Raw genomic sequence first — 23,601 nt, 5'->3', positions numbered from 1 at the left:
ATTACTCCTTATAGTTATCTCTATGCAATGCCCATTCACATAACATTAGGTCTATCGAATAAAACACTGTTGATTCATTAGTTGAGGTGTTGGTAACTGGCAGCACGAGTTTGTGATCTCAGAATCTGAAGCTGAAATGTGCACTAGCCTGTGTCTGTTGCACACTGCATGTGTGCAAGCATTGGCCATGGCATAATTGTGTGAAATGTTATATTCAGAGGCGTGTTTATGTAGGCTGACTTGTGAACCTTACAGCTATGTCTGATGGGCTGAATCTCTCACCTTCTGTTTAATGCAGAAAGTCGCACAGTAGGTACTAAGTGTGTGTATACGTGTGTTGGGGATGTTTCAGTAGAAATTAAACTATGGTGACCAGCACATTAATGGGAAACTCATAATTTTAGAGTAACTTTCTACAGCACTAGCAAAAGAAAATCTCTGGTGCCACACCTTACAGAATGCCCAAAGAAACTGAAATACAGAATAATATGTCTTAAATTGCCTGTGATACAATGCCACCTTTGAAGTCACCCCTCCTACCTGACTTTATTTCTAGCTTAGCCAGATAGGGTGTAATAAAAAAAAACTAGGCAGACATTTGCATGTGTTTGGTATATGTTTGCATTTTATAGTTTTAACAGTCATAATGAGACCACGTCTGATAGATTTACCATTTTAGACAACATGTCAAGTAGGCCTTATTTACAAAACTTTTTAGTTTTGTCTGCTTCACAAATATGGTACAAGCTTCTCAGCTTTGCCAATCTTAGCAATACTTTTATGAAAAATTAACCAGATAGTTACTTTTAAACAATGGCATAGACAAAAAATAGACTTGACCCTATTCATTAAAAAGTCAAATTAGCTCATTATTTTTAGATAAATGTAATTGTTTCTGATTCGTCAACTTAGATAAAATGTGCCTTCTTTCCTCACAGTGTTGCTACTAAACAACACATATAGCACATGTGTAAACTGCATGGGTGTTTCATTGTTGCGTTGATAATCTTTGCCACTTTCACATTCATTTTGCAAGTCTTTCAATACCTTCACATTCACTGTTGCATCGAGCTTGTCACTCACACTTAAACTCGTCCAATGTTTGGTGTTTAACATTAAAACATTTACCCTGTGCATTCTGTAAAACTGAGCAAGAAAACTAGGCATTCCAGTGTGGGGGAGTGAAAATGGTTTTTCAAGTGGTCAAAGAAACATACCACTGAGACACTGGCAAAACAAGGTTTCTAGTCTCTGGTGATTTTACAAATACTGATATAATGCCAAACAAAATGAGCTTGAGAGCTGTAACAGTGAAGCTTCAGGACAACCAGACATAGATGTAAAATGTGCCAAAGCATTCACCAGAAGCAATTCCCATCAAGCTCACCCTGTGACATGCATTCAGTTCCAAGAAACAGTTCAGCGTTGACTACTAATAGTTGCAAAAATAGTCCTTATATACCACTAGCTCCTTCCTTCAGAGTAAATTTTTGCTATCGGTCATAATACATATTTAATCTTCAGCAAACATATACATTTAACTGATATTTATACAAGATAAATATGTTTAAACTGGCATTATTCAATTATTTTGTCACAATAATTTAGTTTATAATACCCATGTACACAGTTTTCCCTGTTTACTGTCCTTGGAATCGTATGACTCTACAAGGTCATTAGGATGATCCGCGTTTCATGAGGTAAGTACATTATCCACTCATAATTAATAAAACTCGCAATTGGCTATCGGGGTTTAATAGACTGGAAATGAATTAGACCAGCTAACTCCATCGCACCTAGAACGTCAATGCACAGAACTTTTCTTGAAATTGTCGATAGTATGACATCTGAAGTGCTTGGCAATCTCTGAAGTTAGCATAAAGTTTGTGTGGTCTTCCGTGCAAGCAAGTCAGGATGTTAAAATATCTCCAAGAAAGCCACTAGCTAATGGTTGTGAAAATAATGATTTTTGAACGTAACTACCTGTATAACTACTTACCATGTTCATAGGCAAAAAGACTTATTGCTGTAGTCACTGCTAACCATTTAGTGTGTTTTGTAACTAGATGCCTAGCAAACCACTGTACGTAATCCCTTCAGGCATGCAAGATTCAACAATGAGACCCAAAAATGCCTCCTCTGTGTAATCCTGCAAAAGCTGCCCAGAAAGAACCTATTTTTCCTATTTTTAGTTTTTAAACAATTTTGTCATTATGCCAAATCATATTAAATTTGTATTTTTTCCACTTTTATCCCATGTTTGTCATTATGCCAGTTCCCACCAACAAGCAATGCAACAGACTGAGTGAACAGAGTAATGTCATCCACTCACCCAGAGAGCATCACCAATTTGCTCCCTTGGATACCCAGACACAGATGGCTGTGACATCATCAGGGCTTAAACGAGTGAACTGCTGATGATAAGCCAAACACTTTTCAGTTACACCACTTAGGGGTCCTATAAAGAGCTCTTACCACAATCTCACTCCTAAAGCCTAAATTCTTTTGAAATAGACTGAATAATGTGTTTTATTTAGAAAAGCTGTGAATGCATTCAGGAACACAAATTATCACCCCTAACATTTTTGAAGTAATATTGAAGAATTAGGCTACTGTTAGATCTCAATTTGTAATTTGTTCATGTGAAATGATCAGTTCATGTGAATATTTTATTTGAATTTTTTATTTGTTTTACTATTTCAGATGGAAGGACAGAAAAGTAACCCTTTGTGAGAATATCTTACTTGACAATATCAGTAGAAATTATTGTGTAATCAATTATTGTGTGTTAATTAATCAGTAATATATGGTCATGTTTGACTCAACTAGTTCTTGTTTCTTAAAATGTCTTCAATATCTTGAAAAAAATATATTGGTGGATCATTATGGAAGCCATCACAACTAATGACATATTCAGTTCCAATATAAAATTTTCCAGTAACCAAATGTCCTCATAGAAACTGTCAGTTACACAGATCACGGAAAATACGATTGTCACGTTCACCCCTCCCTGGTGTCCCAGTTCCCACAGCAACACTACTATGTTTGTTTACTTCCTGGTTTTGTTTCTCCATGCTTCCTGTCTAAAACACACTTTCATCAGAGTGCATGGTTGTACTCAAATCTAATTCATCCAGCTAGCTATGGCTTTTCATGGATGATACCTGCATGACCGAGGGAGAGTTCTAAGTGGTTTAATTTAAATAATAAACATATATCCAAGAAAATTTGAATGAGTAATGCCTTTGTTGTTCGTAGGCAGTCACCAAAGTATTAGATCAATTGGTAATCTGTGTTGATGGTGTTATAAAATAGGTAAGTTTTGAATGTTTAATGAATGTAACCTTATTTATATTTAATAGCAATGTTATGTGTTTGCTTACATGAACATGTTTTTGTAAATTAGACCATTGTGCTTAAACTATATTCCCAGAGGGCAGTTATGAGTTGGCAGAAAGTAGTATGCAAAAGGTTTTTGGGCTTGAACCAAACAGCACTAGAAAAATAGCATAGCTATACTGTCAAGATAATACAAATATAGTGAATGAAACATGAAATAACAAAAATGTCCAGCAATAAATGCAACCTAGACCAGTGCAAGCCCACTAAGACATCATCACATACTTTATATGTGTCTGGTTTGGCTCTGCAATCATTCACTCCAAGAGCAAAATAAGGTATGTTGTCAAGTTGGCGGAGGAAACTAGTAGATGCAGCCTGACAACCTGACCTTCACTGTAGCTGGCCATCCAATCAGTTATACCAGAAATGTTCTCATATCTGCACTGTAAAGACTGTACATCAGACTATGTATGCATTATACCATATGTATGATTATTGGTATGGATGACAGTTTAGGATTAACTTTTATATACTCCTTTATGGTCCCATTATAGTGTATAAATGTTCAATTTTATATCCTACTATTTCCTAATGAACTAAAGAAGTACCAATAAACTGCAATAACCAGTTACTGAAAATGACTAATTTTCTGCTTGTCACTTCCTGATCCCAGTTTGGAGCTGACCACGCCAATCAATTTGACCATCTGACATACATGTTTTGTTCACCTGAACCAAAACAGTCTCTGTTCACAATCACACATTCACAGCCACCTTAGATCTGCAGCAGCAATGCAGATTCAGCTGAATGCTCCACTGACCTGAAGATAATGACTGGTGCGTAGCGATGGTTTCAAATCCTGATGCATTGTGGACTTGTCCAGGTTAAGAGAGGACTTGCGGTATGCCTCTTTGGCCTGACTGACGGTGAGTGTCGACCATGAGCTTCTCTTCATGAACTTTCCATCGGGTGCCATGGCCAGACTCTCGCAGGCTAAACACTTAACGTCATTGTTGCTCTTGGAGGTTTTGAGCGAGAGCTCGCCGAAGTGTGCATGCGCCACATCGGGGAAGCAGTGTCCCAAATGCTCCGCATGATGCCGGCCCAAGACGCTGGCCGTGCGGTGGGTGCTGTCACTGTCCAGGTTGTCATCGGAGCTCCACCAGCCACCCGAGCGGTGCTTGCGTTCCTTGCTCTTGCTGCGTCTGCTGCCATGCTTGGAGGAATGGTGCCCGCCGTGGTAGTGGTGCTGCTGACCGCCGCTATCACCCTTGGTGCCATTCATCTTAGACGAGCCCTCAAGCGAATGCGATTTGGTAAAGAGCCTCTGCACAGAGTGCACCAGGTTCCGGATCCGACCAGGGCTTTCACTTCTGTGCTCGCTGGCGGCCACCGCTGATGCGCGCTGGTACTGCAGCGTATGGAAGCCATCACGGTGCAGAGGCAGCTGTTTCTCAAACTGGTCCAGGAGGTTGGCAGGGATGCGGTTACTCTTGCTGCCAGCGTGGTGGGAAGCCGAGGAGGCGGCGGCGGCGACGGCGGCAGCTGAAGTGGCGGAGGTGGTGATGGTGGCACAGTCATCTCGTGTGGCTGAGTCGTAATACTGGGAGCTGTAGTGCATTCTGGGAAAGGTGCTGCTGGAGACGTGGTCAGCAGGTCCAACAGGGGGCAGTACCCCAGGGGGCATCATCATGCAGTCGGAATGGATGGAGCTGCGTGGCGAGTAGCGGTGGCGGTAGTCCATGGCACAGCTCTCTGTGGGGCTGAGCAGGTAGGTGTGGCGGGGGTCGGTCATGTGCATGCCATGCAGGTCATGCGGGTGTTCACACTCCACCAGGCCGCACGGGTGAGGCAAGGGGATCTGGTGATGGGTGCGGCTGCTGGATAAGCCCTTCATGTTCCTGGTGGGAGGCAGGTGCTTGTCCTCATTGACGTGTTTTGAAGGTGACCAAGGGGTAAACTGGTGGTCTGTGGCAAATACAGAGAGGAAAAATAAGAATGAATGGGCAGACAACAGATCATTAATTAATAACTTCAGAACAAATATTTAACCCTTTTAATGCAAATCCACATATATATCTACATACAATTCAGCCTGAGATAGCTCATACAACAGGGACAGTGGAAAAGAAAGCTCGGCAAAGCTGCAACTTATATTGCCTAACTGGCAGGGTCCATTTTTCACAGAGTGTCTCATTAATCAAATAAGAGGGTGTAATTCAGCATGCAAAAACAGTACAGAAAAGCCAGCCAAGATTTATAGTAGTTGATATGAGCATAAACAGGGCTGATCTTTTGATATGTGTGAAGTGGGAGGGCTATAAGCACAATGATTAATTACCATGTACTAACACACACCCATGCACTGTCATTTAAGAACTTCTGTCAGAATACGCAGGTGACAGATAGCTTTGGTGCTTTACAAGACCGAACCAAAAACATATACTGAGTAGGAATCAAAAATCTTTCTCAATAGTGTTAGCGAAAGCTCAGTTCATACTGCAGTCTTTAAAAGACTTTAAATACCTGTACATGGCCCATTCATTAGACAGTGTCTATATGGGTCTATAGTTTCACATTTTCTTTATGCTTTTTTGTTTAAAGTAAAAGTTCCTTTGTTATTTCACAGTCCTTACATCATATTTCTGATGTAGGTGATGTAGATGTAGGTTTCATTAGTCAATTATGAATGTGACTCATTGAGTTTGATCACAGTAAGAGAGAGACTACTCAAAACATGCCACCTGTAGGAGGATTACAGTACTTAGCTCAATCAGGCATGAAACCAGCATTAACTTGTCATACTAGCAACTCTGAAGGCCATGTTAAAGATTGTGTAAAGAAGTAATAAATGTGTTCTGAGCTTGTCACACCACAGAACAAATATGGTATTAATCAACCAGCCAAATTTTAAACATGAAAAAAAAAGTTTATTAAATTAGGTTTAAAATTATGAAAACATTAGCAATATTTTCCAATTTGAAACACTGGGGGGGGGGTCCGCTTAAAGCGCTGAAACCATGGCCTATTGCAAGATACAGTGCAGGGGCTCTCATGTGTTAAATACCAGTAGGACCTTAAAAATGGATGCACGATCTAGCTTTATCGGACTCGTACAGCCAAAAGTATGCGGTTGAGCCACCAAAGCCTGAATCCGGAGCCAGAGGACACTGGCCTACCTGAGAATCAACCTCGTTCTGTAACAGGGAATGGTCATTTTTAGCTACGCAAGATAGCAATATGGATTACTGCCAAGCATAACTTCGGCAAATAAAGTTAGTGTAATGTGAGTCCGAGTGCCGAAGGGTGAGGGGCAGGACGCACAGACTCCATCGACGTGGACACACATTTATTAATACACAAAGACACCGGCACTCACATATAACATAAGCAATGAACATAAACAGGAAACGGTTAACATTAAACAAAAACAATGAACACGAATACATTTAACAAGAAGAAGAACAAGCATACAATGACGATACTAACATTAACTTCAACACCGACACTGACCAACAGTACTGCACACTATGACGAGGGTTTAAATACACACAAACAAACAAGGTGCAGGTGTGTGTCGGCATGCTTACAAGCATACAAAACCCCTCACATTACACACGGCGGGCCAAATCAAGTGACTCGTGAGAGGAGCGCGTTCTGTGACAGTTAGCCCATCAATAAATATCGTTAACATAAAACAAGACATAGTTTGTAACTTTACCAGATAGTTGTATTTGTTTCTATAGTCATATATCAAACCAGCAGACATCCTCTACACTCCACCATTAAAAATTAGTTTCTGCTCAGAGAATGAAGACAACATTAAATTAATTAACATTAGTTAGCTATCTTAGCTATGCTAAGATATGATACTAATGATGAAAATGACGCCAGGCTACGCCAACAAAAGTGTCTAAAGTTTACTGTGCACTAAATTACCTAGGTTAGCTACTTATTATAATCAGTCCATCTCTTCTTCATCTCATAATCCCTAGGAAATTTAATTTTAATAATTTTGCAATTATTACATGTATAATATATGCATAACATATTGTATAATATGTATAATATAAAAACAAATCTGTTTTCCTTTTTTCCAAATTTGCAATATGCTTGGCATGTTTCTAACTAGAACTGAATTTTTTTAGTAATTCAATAATCAAATGTTCTTTTCAAGAACTGCAGATTTTAACATAACTAATCCCAGTGAAATTTGCAATATACTTACTATGTTTACATCTATTTTTAAATAGTCAACTAAATCTCTGTTCAAGAAGTAAATACCTGAGAAAAGTGTCCTTTTTTTGTCCACATGCATCCCAATACTAGTTTTAATCTTTCACTTTTGTTAAAGAACAAAGCTACAAAGAAAATGACAATCACATGGTACATATCATATAAGGCATAAAACAGACAATTTAGACTGTGATCACATGTCACTTTTCAGTGCAACTTGGCCCGTTCATCATGCTTGGACTTGTTAATTGTTAGGCACTTATGCTCACGGATGGAGCTTGGCTGCCTGAGAGCTGTTCTGGAAGTGTTACTGATGAGGATGTGCAGTGTTTCCGTATGAAGTCAGCACTGACACAGTGCCACTATTACATTTTGAATGCCACTATTTTTAACTTTTAGATTTCAGATAATATTCTCACCAAACACAATCCACTTGCTGCCTTTTATTTATTTGTTTGGTTAGTTTCTGCCCATGCACTCTCACTTTTTCAGGTGAATGAGCATTTGGGTGATGAATATCAGCTTACATTAGCTGTTCAAACTGGCTCCTACTACAACCAAGCTGATTAGATGTATATGCTATCCACAAATCCTCATATATCTCAACTCTGTTGCTGCTGACTGTGGTCTTTGGCAAAAATCTGCCAAAGTACGTCTTTATAGAATAAAATGTATTGTAGATCATCCTTGCAAATCGGTATGTTTGAGTAAGAAATGATTTACCTTTTATAATGAAGCTAGGTTGCAATCCAAAAATACAATGAATAGCAATGATGTGAAAAAGACACTTTTTTTTAAACATTACATCGTTGATCACTCCTAGCCACCATATGGTTTGGTAAATCCTACACTACAGTGGGCAACCCACATAAACCTAAAACATATTTTTCCATCTTCTTAATCACATCTATAGTGTTATTTCATGTAAGCTGCACTGCAGTTTGGCATCCTGTAATGATTTTCCTTCCAAGAACTATGTACTACTAAATGAACAGGAAGGCGAGCAGGATATCCACAAAAAGCCTAATGAGAGGGGGCACCCTGATCTCGGCTGATTCAACTATTGGGAATGCAGGTGGCAAATCAGTGGTAAAGTGCTACGTCCCCAATGTTACGGCCTGTGAAGTAAGCAAAGAGATTCTTAACATTCTCTCCCATGACCAGACATTCAGTCAGATTATTTTTCATGTGGGCAAGATGGGCATTCAGAGAACCAATTAGAAATCCTGAAAAGGAGGCTTTTTTTTTTACTTTTTACACTTGAAAAGTTGACAGTTATGATATTTATTAGGGGCCCTCTTCCAGCCAGAGGCACTAACATGTTCATCTGCTCAGCCTCAAGATGTGGCTCAGTCGAACCTGCAGCTCAAAAGGACTAAATTAAATTGACGATTTCAATGTGTTCTGGGGTTGTAGAGAATTTTTTAGACTAAATGGTGTCAGCCTTTACAGGGCTGAAGTGAAAATGCTGAAGGACAGTCTTCTTTTTCCACTTTGTCACCCATTGGCACTTTGCATTGATGACAGGCCTTCAAATATCACACCTGAAGAGAAACGTATTAGCACAGAGAAGTCATATGACATGACTCAGGATGGAGTATCTGACTCTGGATGGGAGTCATCATGACCTGTACTAACCACCAGGGTCGCTGCCACCACCCACAGAATCTCCGTCAGGGTCGCTGCCACCACCTGCAGAATCTCCGTCAGGGTCGCTGCAACCATCCCCAGAATCCATACGATCAACCTGCTCAACAACCACCCTCTCTCTCAAAATCCTCCCTCCCACAATTGATCTTTACTGAGAAGGTGAAGGAACTAGTGTGTGTGGGGACTAAGCTGTCTTTGTCTATCAAAGTTAGCCCGCAGGTTTTACTGAAAAAATATGCAGGACACCCCACCCCACATATCCTCTTCCTCCTGCCTGGACTAAAGCATCTCATCTGCCACTCTAGCAGCAGCTGCAGCTCTGTCCTTCATCCCCTCAGGCAACACAGAGCACAGTATGTTGAGTTAGCACTACTGATTTAGAGCTGCAGAGTACAGAAAACTTATAGACCCTGATAGATGGGCTCTAATAGAGATTATATGTTGCAGTGCAAAGAGATTTCAATAGTATTTCTTTTTCTTTTGAATACCTCTCTTTTAGAATATAAGGTGTCTCTAGAATCTATTTTAATACAGACCTCCTAAATACCATGCAAAATTGATTGACAGCTTCACTGAAATGCTGTCAGGTATATCCATTCTGATCATTTCATCATAACTATGGTGGTTTCGTTTGTTTTGATACTTTTGGTCTTTTGCAGCATGCTAGAGAATCTAGACACTCTGGACTTGGTTATTACTAAGGGGCACAACGTTTCTAATATTTAAGGATCTGGCACTTTGTGATCATTGTTGTGTTTTCTTTGACATATCGATCTCTCTAGACTCCCAAATCACCTCTGTTTTGGTTCAAAAGAGGTACATAAATGAGAGTACAACAGTTTATGAAGAATAGAGCTATATCACAATCCAAAATTGCACACTTCATTGTACTCCTGGATAATTTCTACTTGAAACTATTCAATATCTTGGATGCTGGTGCAACATCAAAGACTAAGAAGACTCTGCTCAAACAGAAAGCTCCATGGAGAAGCATCATGTCAGTAAAAGCTGTAGTGGAGGGGGAAAAAAGAAAGTCTACTATGACACTTTTTACTTTCTAAAACTTGAAAGTAGCCGTCCTACTTTTAACCTTGAGTTAAATATGTCTCTTCTCATCTCTAAGATCAATAACAAGAGCATCAGTACATCAACAATACCTGCACTCAATCATATTAGAAAAGCTAACACCCCTGTCCCCCAAAGCAGATAAACCCAGAACCCTTCTCCACTAAGAAATGTAATGATTTTGTTTTTTTAATGATAAAATCAGTAACATTACACTTACCATCAAGACCAGTTAAATAATGAGGCAATACTATCTCCATCGTCAGCCTAAAACAGCCAGGTTATCACAATTTAATAGAAATGACCTTGACACACTTGGAAAAACATTTCAGCATTTGTGACTGTCTTTCTGTCTGCAAGTAGTCAATGGCTCACTCCTATCAGGTATATTCCCCAAACATCAATGGTACGACCCTTCATCACAGACATCTCCCTGTGTGTGTGTGTGTGTGTGTGTGTGTGTGTCTGTGTGTGTTTATGTGTTTGTCTGTATGGCCACGCCCTCACCGTGTTTCACACCTGCTCCTCATTGTATATCGTTATTGTGCGTGTATATAAGTCGCTAATTTAAGTGTGAATGTTGTCGGCGTTTGACCTTACGTGTGCCTGAGTGCTGCATTCATTGTTTTTTGTGAATAAACGTATTGTTCTGTTTCCCACGACTCGTCCCTGCATCCTGCTTAGCCTCCTCGCGTCACAGAAACACCGACCGCCGAAGGATGCCGGGAAAGAGGAGCAAAAGGAAGAAGAAGGGGAAGAAAGTGCGTAACCGTTCCACCCCAGCCCTTGCGGGGAAACCCCCCATACTCTCCCTGACACGCTTGCGCCAAAGCCTGAACAGTCGCTGCCACCCAAGCCGTCGACGGAAGATCCTACCCAGCCTGGGCAGACTCCGACCCAGCTGATGACAGGAGGACTGGCTGGGGCTCTTCCCCAGACTCTTTAGTAAACCTTTATGTAGTCCTGTTCATATACCTGTCCCAGTCACTGTACCTATCCCTGTCTCAATTACTGTGCCAGTCACTTTGGCCCCCTTTGTGTCTGTGCCTATACCCGTCAGTGTGTTCATCCCTGTGTCTTTTGTTGTCTTGCTCCCTGTCTGTCTCCCCTCTGCCCTGCCCGTGCTGGCCCGTGTTGGGTCACTCGGTCTTCCGGCCTTGCTGTTTGCCATAGGTTTCGGGGACGTAGCCCGATAGGCTGGCACGCCAGGAGTCGAGACGTTGGAGAGGGGCTTCTGTCACGTTACAGCCCCTCCTCCCATACGTCTCCCCGTGTGCGTGTGTGCGTGTGTGTGTGTGTGTGTGTGTGTGTGTGTGTGTGTGTGTGTGTTCGTCCGTATGGCCACACCCTCCCCATGTTTCACACCTGCTCCTCGTGTATCATTATTGTGCATGTATTTAAGTCTCTTGTTGAAGTGTGAATGTTGTCAGCATTTGACCTTACGTGTGCCTGAGTGCTGCGTTCGTTGTTTTTCGTGAATAGACAAATCGTTCTGTTTCCCACGACTCGTCCCCGCATTCTGCTTAGCCTCCTCGCGTCACACTAAATCAATAAAAACAGCTGCCATTAAGAAAACTCTGGATGATTCTGTACTTAATTACAGACCTGATTCAAATATTCCTCTTATAATTAAGAAAATGTATAAAAAGTATATAACCAATAACCAGTTTTTTATGTAAATGGCCATATTGACAATTGAATTTCTGACCCAGTCACAGAACTGAGATTGCCATCTGGAAAAATGTCACTCCTGATGTTATTAAATGTTCATGGTGTACTTAACACTGTAGATAAAAGAGTACTTCTAGACATGTTGGAAAGATGAGTAGGGCTGTATGGAACTGTCCTTAAATGTTTTAAATCTTATTTAGATATAGCTACTTTGTCAGGATTGGCAGGTATGAATCTAATAGGATAGCTGCAACATATGTAAACCCTCTAGGTCCATTTATATTCACTACTTCACTACTTGGCTTTCACTGGATAATACAACCCAGTATACACAATGTCTGTTTGGAGCACTTAAATAAAAGGATGACAAAATTTCCTTATGTAGCGGTTTACCACGTTAATAAATTGTCAGTCATAGGTAATCAGATTATTTGGGGCACCACCCTGATTAGTTTCAAGTTTCAAGTTTGGTTTATTTGTCACATACATAGTCATACACAGTATAACTCGCAGTGAAATGGTTGAGAGTGCTCTGTCCAAACTGAGGAAAAAGAAAACGGGTGCATAGAGAAATATATATTCTATATATGTACAAAAATATATTAACAATGTATGTACAATATATGTATATTATGTTTATATACACAATGTACAATGTATATGGTTATGTATATATGTATGTACACAATGTACAGAATGTACAGTTCCATCTTGTAAATTACATATTTACAGTTTTTATGTTACATGGTGGTAATTGAACATATTTACAGTTATGTTACATGGTGGTGGTGGTCCCCACAGTTTATCAGTTTCCCTGATTCAGGGCCCGAATGGCCTGTGGGAAAATTAACAGGGAAAATTCATTCATTAATTCATTAATTTTAGCTAATTAATTAACAATAATTCCTTCTCAACTCATGAATGTCACCAGTTTGATAATGTGATTACTTCTTGTCTACCAAAAATTAGCATATCACTTGTCACTCATAAGCATTATAACGAGAGTATTTTTATTGAATAAACAGAAATAGGAGAACATGCATAAAAATAATTCATCATTCATTAAGATTCTACTAATAACCACTGATTAAGATTCTACTAATGATCAACCTATCAGTCTACTTATCAGGCCAAACAATGACAATCAAAGGAAACATTAACCAAACGAGCTTGATGGTGAGAGACCATGACTAACAGTATAACAGAAAAACTTAGGAGAGAAGGAGAAACTTGTGAAACATAGGGAGAACAAATTATAGAACTGAGAAGGCTGCATCACAGATGGGATGAAAGGGTTACTGATGTAATTTTGATATACAAAGAGTAGCGTTACTTTTGATACCAACTAGTAATGTAAAAGGGGAAATGCTTGTCCTTACAACTCATTGGGCTCAACCATGTCAAACAGTCTGGGGGCACGGGGGGGGGGGGGGTCCGTATTCCATCGCATTACTTCCTTGACTCGGCAGGCTGATGACGATGAGACAACTAGGCTATTTGATCTGCGTAACTGGATTTTCCGAGCTTGCTCGGTTAGAGAGTCCTAGACCTTTTTGGGTAGGCCCTTCAGAAGCAGGCGTTTTGGGTATCAGTGGCCATGTGTCCCATCCTTGCTTCTGCTGACTCTGGAATGGTTTATTACCAGCCATACAATGAAACTTCAGTCACAATCAACACAGCAAGGCAAGTTTGCATGATATAAGCTGGGATGAGCAAATTCCAATAAACATGAACTAAAATCTAACAAATTAAGCAGAACCAACAAAACAAGAATAGGGTAAAGACAAACAGGGTAACATATAATTTGTGTCTGTTCTAACCACTTGGCGAGAGGCTACTGACTTAGTTAAATAAAAAAAGAAGTGAGCTGTGGGGGTGGAGCTTTCCCTGCGTGTCCTCTGCTCCTTCAAACTTCACACGCAGACTGAGTAGGGGGTTGAACTATTCAGGTTGGGGAAAGGACCTACCTTGGTTCATGCATATTCAATAGCCTTTGTTTTCACAATGGGGGAAAATAATTCCTGTAGGACATTCTGGGTCCACCACAAATCAATTAAACTGAAGAAAATCATACATTTACAACCAGTTTCTACCTCATGGTCTCAGAATGAAGTTGGTAAACAACATATCAAACCCAAGGATGGGTGAAGCAATTGGATAGTCAATTTAATTCCTTTTTTTCCCCCCTGAAGTTACAAACTACTAACTTTAAGATATTTTGTCTAATTAGTTCATATAAGATTTCTAGAAAACAGAATTAGGAGTGGTTAACAATTTGTTTACAATAAACCTAAGGTAAGAAACATACAAGTGAATTTATCAAGATGAATAATGCAAATTAATAAGGAACAAGTAATCAAAAAAAATAATGAAACAATGGACACATCAAATAACAGAAACAAACATCATTTGAAGATTATATTAAGATATCCATACATTACTGGCTTATTACCATTTGACATCACAGTAGGTTAGAATAGCAAGTTATTAATCTGTGAAGCTGTGAGACAAGTGTCATGATTGACTCTCCCTAGTGTCCTCTCTCGTGTCTATTGTTTTGCTTCGGTTCTGTTCCTTAGTTTCATCTTCTCCGTTCCTGTTCCGGTCCTTGTTTTGGTTTCTGCTATTTCATTAGTTTTCACATCTTCCTTGTTAGCCCTCATCAGTCTATGTATATATTCTTTTTGTTTTCTGAGTTTGCTGGTCAATATGCTTCCTAGCCTGAGTTTGTAATCCATACCTTGTGTTTTTGTTGCCTGTTGTTATTGTTATCCAAGGGTCTTTTGTTATCGCTAGTCTTAGTTGTTAGTTCTTATCGTTGCTTGTGTTATTGTTATAGCCTGCTTCCCATTTTGTCATTGTGTGTTTTGTTTTTTATGTATTCCCTGACTCTCCACATTGGATCATTAACCCTAGACTGTACTAACGGCTCTGATTATGGATTTGCACTTAATAAATTTCGATATTTTCTGCGTATGCATCTGCCTTCTGACCGCTCATCATTACAACAAGGAACATGTATATGTGTGAACATGATGTTGATACAATGTTGATGTTGATACAATGTTGATACAATGTTGATACAATGGGATGAGAAAAGATGGTTGTTCTGGCAAGTTTTAAAGTCTGATGGAAATTATGGTCACAGTTCCATGAAGTATAATCAGGCTGGTAAGGAATTCCTGCATTCCAGTCTATGGGTTTAAGACAACTGAAGAGTGGGGGAAGGGTCAGAAAGCCAGGCCAGCATGATAAGCCATAAGCTAGGCCATTTTTGATGATTGTGTCTGATTTCGCTGCACTAGTGTTACACTGCTTAATTAAACTCTACTAACATTACTCTGTATTTCACACATTTTTAATGAATGTAATTTTGGAAATGCCAGTTCACGAGCTATTTTAGTAACAACCATTTTAAGTCAGTTGCAACAAAAACAGTATCCAAGCTCTGCTTCACTGCCAAAGGAAAATAAAACACTTAAAAGAAAAGGATGAAAGGACTGTGAGCTTAGTGTTACATAAGTACAAAAGAATGTCTTGTCTTGTGGCCAGGACCAGTTTGCTTAGATATCATATATACTGTAATGTAATATTAAAACGGCAACACTTAAGTTGTGATATTTGGCAACAGAGAGGAGCAGTATTAAATTTAAAATTAATGCACATCTTGAATCTAGCGTTCTAAAAACTACAGTCCTAGTCAGGAATTCTTGTGTTCCAACTCTCTGTGTTCTATGAGCTTGCCTTTACTACCTACATCAAATGAATCAGTAAAATAGCTTTCTATCTTCTTAAGAATATAGCTAGAATAAAAAAGCTTAAGGTCCCAATGGGATGCAGAGAATGTCATTCATGCTTTTATCTCCAGCAAGGTTGACCACTCTCTAACCGGAATGCCTACAAAGACCATTCAACAGTTATAACTTATTCAGAATGCTGCTGTGTGAGTTTTAACCAGGACAAAGAATAGAGCACATTAATCCAGTTCTAAAACCTCTACTTTGGCTTACAGTTATACAGTTACACATAACCAGAACTAACTCCAAGTCAAACTTAGACATGCCCCAAATGTAGCAGTTTTTAAATCCAGATTAAAAACATTTCTATTCTCTCATATTTTAAAATTGAGATCTTTAGTCTTTTAATGTATTTTTAACTTTGCATTTTATTATTCAATTTTTTGTTATTTAAATAAATTGTGTTTATTATATTTTCTATTTAAATTGTTTGTTTGATGCAATTCTTTGTTTCATATTTGGCAAAAATCTTTCTGAGGTGTTGGATCTTGGGATGTAATAAGCTTTCTTATGCCAGTGTAAAGCTCTTTGAATTGCCATGGGCAAGAATAAATCTGTTTTGCCTACTACCATTTTCAGAATTTAAATTACTGTATTATTGGGTTTATTACAATTAATTCATATTTAGTGCAGTTTAGTATGCTTTCATTTCACTGTTAGTAAGAGCAATGTTTTGGACTTAGCATGTTATTATTATTCCGTTAGCATGCCTCTCCTCAGCAATCGAGCATTCACGGACTCAGCTAAATTGACTGACAGGCTTATTTGCTACTGTTGAAATGACAAACTGTGTCTGGTCTAACGTTGCGCTTCTTAATTAAACCAGTAACATTACAAACTCTGTATTTCACATTTTTAATTAATGTAATTTAGAAAATGCCAGCTCACATCAGCATCATGCATTTTTGCACCATGTTGCATCACGTGCTGAAAAAACCCTAACCTTTGCATTGCTCTTGCACCTCAGTTATTTGTAAATATACTTTTTGCGGTGTTTGAGGTGTTCCCTTTTAGCCTTCTGTGCTACTATGTCCCACATGTGCATAAAAACGCAGGTGAACAAGTCACATGGTGTGCCAAAGGGTTTGTGTCAAATAGCATTGTGCTCAGATGCTGCTTTGCGGGACAAACTAGACAGTTGTTACTAAATCAAGTCCATTTTAGGAAAGTCAGTTGGCACAAAAACAGGACAGCACTCAAACTCTGCTTCAGTGCCAACAGAAAATAAAACACTTAAAAGGATGAAATGGACAGTGAGCTTAGTTTTACAGAAAAACAAAATAACGTCTTCCCTTGAGGTCAGGACCAGGTTGTTTAGATATAATATTGCGTGGGAAGAATAAATTTGCACTTTATATCTGATCACAGGGTTCACACATAAGTGTCAAGTGTGGACACAGCACTGAAGCCTGAGATTTGATCTGGCGGTTCTGATATTCATCTACTAAATGTCACAGGGTGGTGCTTCTAGAAAGGCTGTTATTGCTGACACTCGTAAATTGTTCCTAAACACACATGTTCAAGGCAAATCAGAACTCTCCATGCAACCCTTCAAACAAGCAGGGGTCTCTGCAGTGAAGATAGATTAATGGTAATATTAGTATCTGCATTTAGCAGACCAGAGCAATGTACAAAATAGTCCAGTCCAGAGCAATTAACAATACTGTTTTGCATTGGTGTAGCACACACGTCTGGGGCCCCACCACGAGAGGAAAGGTGGAAGGTATTATTTTATTTTTATTATTATTTTTTAATTTACAATCACCTCCTGCACCCCACATCCCCCACCCTGCGTGCCCTGTCTGCCCTGTCTGCCCCTCCCCAACTCCACTTGTGTTTTGTTGTCAGCAAGGACGAAATTCATATGCAAGTACAGTACTATGGGTTATTAAGCTAGAACTATGTCAGTGAGAATACACACAGAGAACTACATACATGTATTTCTTACTTATATATGAAGCAAGTGTATGACTAGCGATTACTCCTGTGCCGTGGAAGTGGTATGCATCATTAAGTGCTTCCTGAAGAGGTGGGCCTTCAGGCTACATTTGAAATCAGCAAAGACAAATAGTGGAAGTTCTTAACACCATATAATAGTGATATAAATGAAAAAGGACTCAATTTCATCAAATAATCTACTGGAGGTGAATCGGTAAACTTTTTCAAGAGCACATATGAGATATGGAAATATGAGATATCTCACATGAGATATGGAAAATTTTAATTTTCCATCATATTTTCAGACTATGTCCATATTTCTTTATGCAGTGCTTTAGGTCAAATGGTACCTCATTAGGAAGAGAGCTGCAATTGTTCTGAACATTTTGATATTAAACATATGGGTATCATGCCTTAAGTAAGTACCTTTAAAGTGAATTTAAGAAAATATGCAGAACTATGCTCTGAGCCTTCAGAGGGTTAAACATTCTTGAAGGATAATTTCTTGCAGAATTCATAATTTATGATTCCTCAACAGTTTGAAGACCATTTACCTACATCACCCAGGCACTTTGCAAATAGACACACTGAGTTTGTGAGTTTGAGATAAGGAAGCAGTGTACAGCCATAGTAATTTAGAATAGATGCTAAGGTAAAAATCAAGGATTATACCCATAAAACTCACAAATGACTTCCACATTCCTGATTTGTTGTGGTTTAATCTCCAAAGTACTTGCTTCTCACATTTTACTGTACATTCAATCACTTGTCTCACAACCCATATACTTTAAATGATCCACTTATAAAGCTGAAAGAGACTGATGGGTAATGCTGCATAAATTCTTCATAAATTCTGATTATGAAGTTGCTACCAAGGCTTTCAGACTGTAGACCAATGCAACACTAATTACATTGTATTGGGCTGTGGTTGTTATCTGAAGCAAATGTGACATTTATGCTTAGCTCTCTCAGGATGGAAATCAGACCTGTGGCTTTTCAGGCTATAAGCCTAACATTTTGGTGTAAGCCTAATTAAACCTGCAGTGGTGCTGCACACAGTGAATGACATTCGTATGTTCAGCATGTGCAAACATCTAACGGTTTTGCAATAGATACATCTCAAGTTTTGAGCAGGAGTTATGTCAGTGGTAAAACAAATAAGTTTCAGTGTCAGAGAGTAAGAGGAACAAATACGTCTAACATCAAATGTCACTCAATGCTGTCGTGGATTTAAAGAAAACTGATGCACACAGTCCTGGCTTTCATGTTAAGTAGACCACATTATATATGCCTCTTTAAATAATCTGGAAAAAGTACCACATGAGGCCTACCTGACACTTTCCTTATAAGAAAGATGCTAAAACCCCAGACACAATTATTTGGAAGATGATCAAAATTCATAGATCAATCATTCATAGGTCAGTCATTTCACCAACAAAACATGAACTGGCTTTGCTTATGCAATTGTGTATATGTTTGATAGGCTCTAAACCCATTAAGGTTTATTATTAAATCAGGCAGATTATTCTAGCCTGCCCTACAGGAAAAAAAAAAAAAAAAACACACCACTGGTGTTAAGTGAATGACAAAAGTCAGTACATGATAACAAGTACAGTTACATCTTGCAAAGACAAAATGCCCCTCTCTAATTCATATCTTTATAAACACCTATGAGAAGGCATTTATCCATTATACTAAGAAAGGTAAAAACATATATGCTACAGAAGTAATGAGAGTACTGTTTAAAAACAAGACCATAGCACTAGTAACATGACAGCTACTGGGTAGTAAATCCTGTTCCAGTGTCCATGACCATGCAAGAGACAGAGATGAGGACAACAGATACATCAGGTGTATGATGTAGCTCAGGCAGGGCCACTACTATGCAGTAGTTAAAGCATTTATCCTCATTACAACTACAGTTTGAGGCGTGGGGCGTGGAGGGTGCAATAAGACTGATTCTGACTGACAGAGGAGGCTGCTTATTCAGTCTACCACATCATAGTGTGACATACTGAAGAAACACTATACAATCCATTTATAGTTGGAGGAATAAGCATTTACAAAAAAAACAAACAAGTTTACAAATGCATAAGTTCACTTTCAGGAGAAAGCATTTGTGAATTTAGAGCCCATCCTGAAGGACTGTACAGTTCTAGTAAACTAACTTATAAAAATAAATTCTCTCTCTCTCTCTCTCTCGCGCTCTCTCTCTCTCCGTCTCTCCCTCTCTCCCTCTCCCTCTCTCTCTACATACATATATACATACACAACTCACTGCCCCCACCTTTAGGCCATCATTTTCCTTCAAGTTCAAGTCCTCTACCAGAGGCCTGGGAGTTTAAGAGTCCTATGTAGTATCTTAGCTATTCCCAGGACTGCACTCTTTTCTTGTATATAAAGATAGCACTGGAGTAATAAGAAATGTCTAACATTTCAGAGACATCTGCATATATTACCTCTGTTTTATCTGCAATATAGACTATATTTTAATACAGTCATTATAATACAGTCCTCAATGGGCAAATGTGTAGCTTGTAAACTAGAAAGCCAATATTCTGCCAGTCATTATATTTTATGTCAGTAAACCACTGTATGTGAACTAACCTTTTTAAGCACTTTTCAACTCTTGTTCTGCCTCTTTCATTACTTTTCTTTGCTGAAAAATGTTTCAAGGCTATCTAACAGTTTTTGTGGCTATTTCTTTTAAAGAATACGCTATGAAAAAGAACTTCACAAGTCAGTTTCACAACACTCTGCTATATCTGTGAGAACATTTGGCATGAACACACAAATTCACACAGTTACTACAGCAAATCAATCCTATTATGACCCCATCCTATTATAATCAACAAGCCACAGACAGTGAAAACGCAGTACACCACCATGGTGATATACAGTATAAGGCACTAATAAGACACTGTCCCTGTGTATTGCTTATTCTACTCCTTTAACACTTTGAAAGTGATGATAAACACAGCAATTAATTTGCATAGAGCACCATATGGTCTTCAATACAATGTGCAGTTAAGTAAATAGTAGTTTTCAATAGTTTATACAATTGTATAACATGACATACCCACATCATAGCTTTATTTCAATTTATGCAACATAGATGGGGCCACAGTAGGTCACACCATTATTGGAGTGCAACATAAACCAAATTAAATCAGGCAGAGGAACAGAGAGTCACTTATAAGCATCACTTGTTCACTTGATCTTAATCTGGCAGAAGGGAACCCATTTTCATTATAATTTACATGGCAAATACAGATTCAGTAAACACGTGTTGTATACCCGAGTACCCGGGTGTATTATGTACCTACTGCCCCTATATACAAATATGAGGACTTTTAGAACTGGGAGCTGTTAGTTGTCCCTGGAACAAAGTTCAAAACCAAGGGGTCTGGTTTTTGTGGTGTATGCACCTAAACTTTGGAATTACTTTCCTATGGCTCAAAGACTGACTGTTTGTTAAGAGTCTTATGAAACAGATTTTTTCACATTTTAGAAAGACTTGGAATCTTTCTTTTAGTGATTACTGATTTTTGATGATAGTGAATTCCATTATTTAGTAGCGTATTTTTGTGACACTAACAGTCTATGGTCTCGGACTATATTTGTCACGGTATGGCCCCTCCTCCCAAGTGTCTCCCCGTGTTTGTCGGTATGTGTGTGTGTGTGTATGTGTGTGTGTGTGTGTGTGTGTTCGTCCGTGTGACCACGCCCCCATGTGTCACACCTGTATATACATACATTTACGTATGTATATAAACCCTTATGGTTCTGTTGTCTGTTGTCAGTGTTTGATGTTACGTTAGCTTAATTGCTACATAGTATTTGTTTCTGTGTGAATAAACGCATGTGTTTGTTTAATGTGCCTCGTCCCTGCATCCTGCTTAGTCTTCAAACATTACAATATCCTATGAGCAAAAATCTGTATGTTTTGCATTTGTAATGCAGTCTAGAAAAGTACTATACAAATAAAGATTTATTTACTTGCATTTGTAAAGTTAGTGGAGTCCTGCTTAATAAACAACACTTTGCACATTTAGTCCCTGACCATTTCATAGCGGCACATTTGTTTACAATGTTGGCAGTGTTGAGGATGGGTAACATTTTAGCAAGGTGCTGAGAAATTAGGCATTCCTGGCCATCAAAGCACCCTTGCTATCAAGGAGTCTTTTTCCAAGTTGCTGTAGAATCAATGAAAATGTAGCGCTTTTGCATCAGTAATTTAGATCAGTATCTGTTCAGTTTGGCAGGCTTTCCAAACCTCATGGGGATCAGAGAGTGCTCTCATACACTTGGATAGCTGTTCCATCAGTGAGTGGGTGGCTGTCATAGCGCAAATATTGCAAGTCAATTTGCAGCATCAAAATACAGGTAAGGACTGGTTTTAAGGACTGTTTTTTTGTTTTTTTGTTTTTTTGCACTGCTTCAATTAATAATACATTTGAAGTCATTAGAATGACAAGCAAGAAAATCTGTCAATTTCTATGGTGTAAGTGATTTTTAAACATAAAGTATTAAACACGAATTGTTAGCTATTCAGTTGTCTATATGTACTGCCAATTGCCTCATGCTCAACATCGAAGCCAAATGGTTTGGATCAGAGTATGAGTCAGTGTAAGATATTTCAAGATATCCTCACCGGCACAAAGGCGTGTAGAGGGCAAGCTTATCAGAATGGTTAGGTGCATTGTGGGAAGCCCCTCTTTCAATGCCAGTAACAGCAGCCTGCTTTTTTGATTGCAAAAGTATAATGCAGTTGGTTTCTTCCCATTCTGTGTACTAAAGTAGCTCTAAGAAAATACGCACTTACCATTCAAAAGTGTGTATTCCTATTTCATCTTTACCTGTTGCCACATGTGCTTCATTCAACTCATTTTGTCTAAAGCATATTTTTTGTCCTAATTGCATGTAATTTCCCCAGCTTCACAACTATTAGTTTGTAATAAATTGACCATCCCATACAATTTCTTAATTTAAAAAAATCTATATTTCACTATTCCTTCCATTTTGTTTGTGGCATATTTTGTTTCTGCTATAGAGGCAATTGATTTGTCATTGATGTTTGAGTGATGTTTGTGTATTCTGTACTAAAACATTGTACCAGCACTTCATTCATGAAATGGACTGAGCCCAGAATATACCTAAGTTATGTGAGGCTATATCAGTCCAGTTTGTGTTAGTTCACTTACTGTAAGTTATTACTTGAAAAACCTTAACATCAACAACAAAACAACCATTATCATCAACATTCTTACCAACTGTCACACTTCAGTTGGCACCCAGACAGGATACCAATTACACTTACACCACTCGCACTCCACAACCATTACCCTGGTCCCAATCACTTTTCTGATTACTGATTACTAATCACTCTCACCTATTCCTTGTTTTACCTCAGTTATTTAAACCCCCAGGTACCATCCCCCAGTGCTTTGCATTAGCCTCTGTCAAGACTAAGGCCTCGCTGATTGTACAGTGTACGAGAACTTCTAAGCCACTGTGTTATATAAACACCTTCTTGTTAATAAACATGTCTGTCAACTTGCACCTTGCTCATCTGTTGCTATGATGTCACAGCATCATAAATTTACCCCGCTAACAATACCAACACCAGCTCCAATTCTAATAATGTCTACTGAAGGCAGCACATAATGATTGTGTACCTATGTCCCACATTTATAAATTCAAAATAATTGTTAATTAAACCAGTACAATTGCTAAATAAATACTCACTGCATACCACAGGTCATAAATAGTAATTGTGAATGGATAACTGTGGGTACTCCATGAAACATTGATGCACGGCATACACAAAGAATTCAGAAATACAATGCACTACACTGAGGAGTTCTTGTACAAACCTACAAATGGCATATACTACAGCAGT

At 38.8% G+C, this 23,601-nt stretch overlaps 1 protein-coding gene across 1 annotated transcript in view; it reads right to left on the bottom strand.

Moving 5' to 3' along the window:
• Nucleotides 1-23,601, bottom strand: part of LOC113572239 (disks large-associated protein 2-like) — a 128,001-nt gene that overhangs the window by 62,732 nt on the left and 41,668 nt on the right. The window contains exon 2 of the mRNA XM_027001646.2: nucleotides 4,163-5,310. Within this exon, the coding sequence (XP_026857447.1) occupies nucleotides 4,163-5,239 (1,077 nt within the window). The 5' untranslated portion in view covers nucleotides 5,240-5,310. The remainder of the gene's footprint in view (nucleotides 1-4,162; nucleotides 5,311-23,601) is intronic.

This window comes from Electrophorus electricus, chromosome 3 (genome assembly GCF_013358815.1).
Source record: "Electrophorus electricus isolate fEleEle1 chromosome 3, fEleEle1.pri, whole genome shotgun sequence".
Classification (NCBI taxonomy): Eukaryota; Metazoa; Chordata; class Actinopteri; order Gymnotiformes; family Gymnotidae; genus Electrophorus; species Electrophorus electricus.
This window is presented reverse-complemented; position numbering and strand designations above follow the sequence as displayed.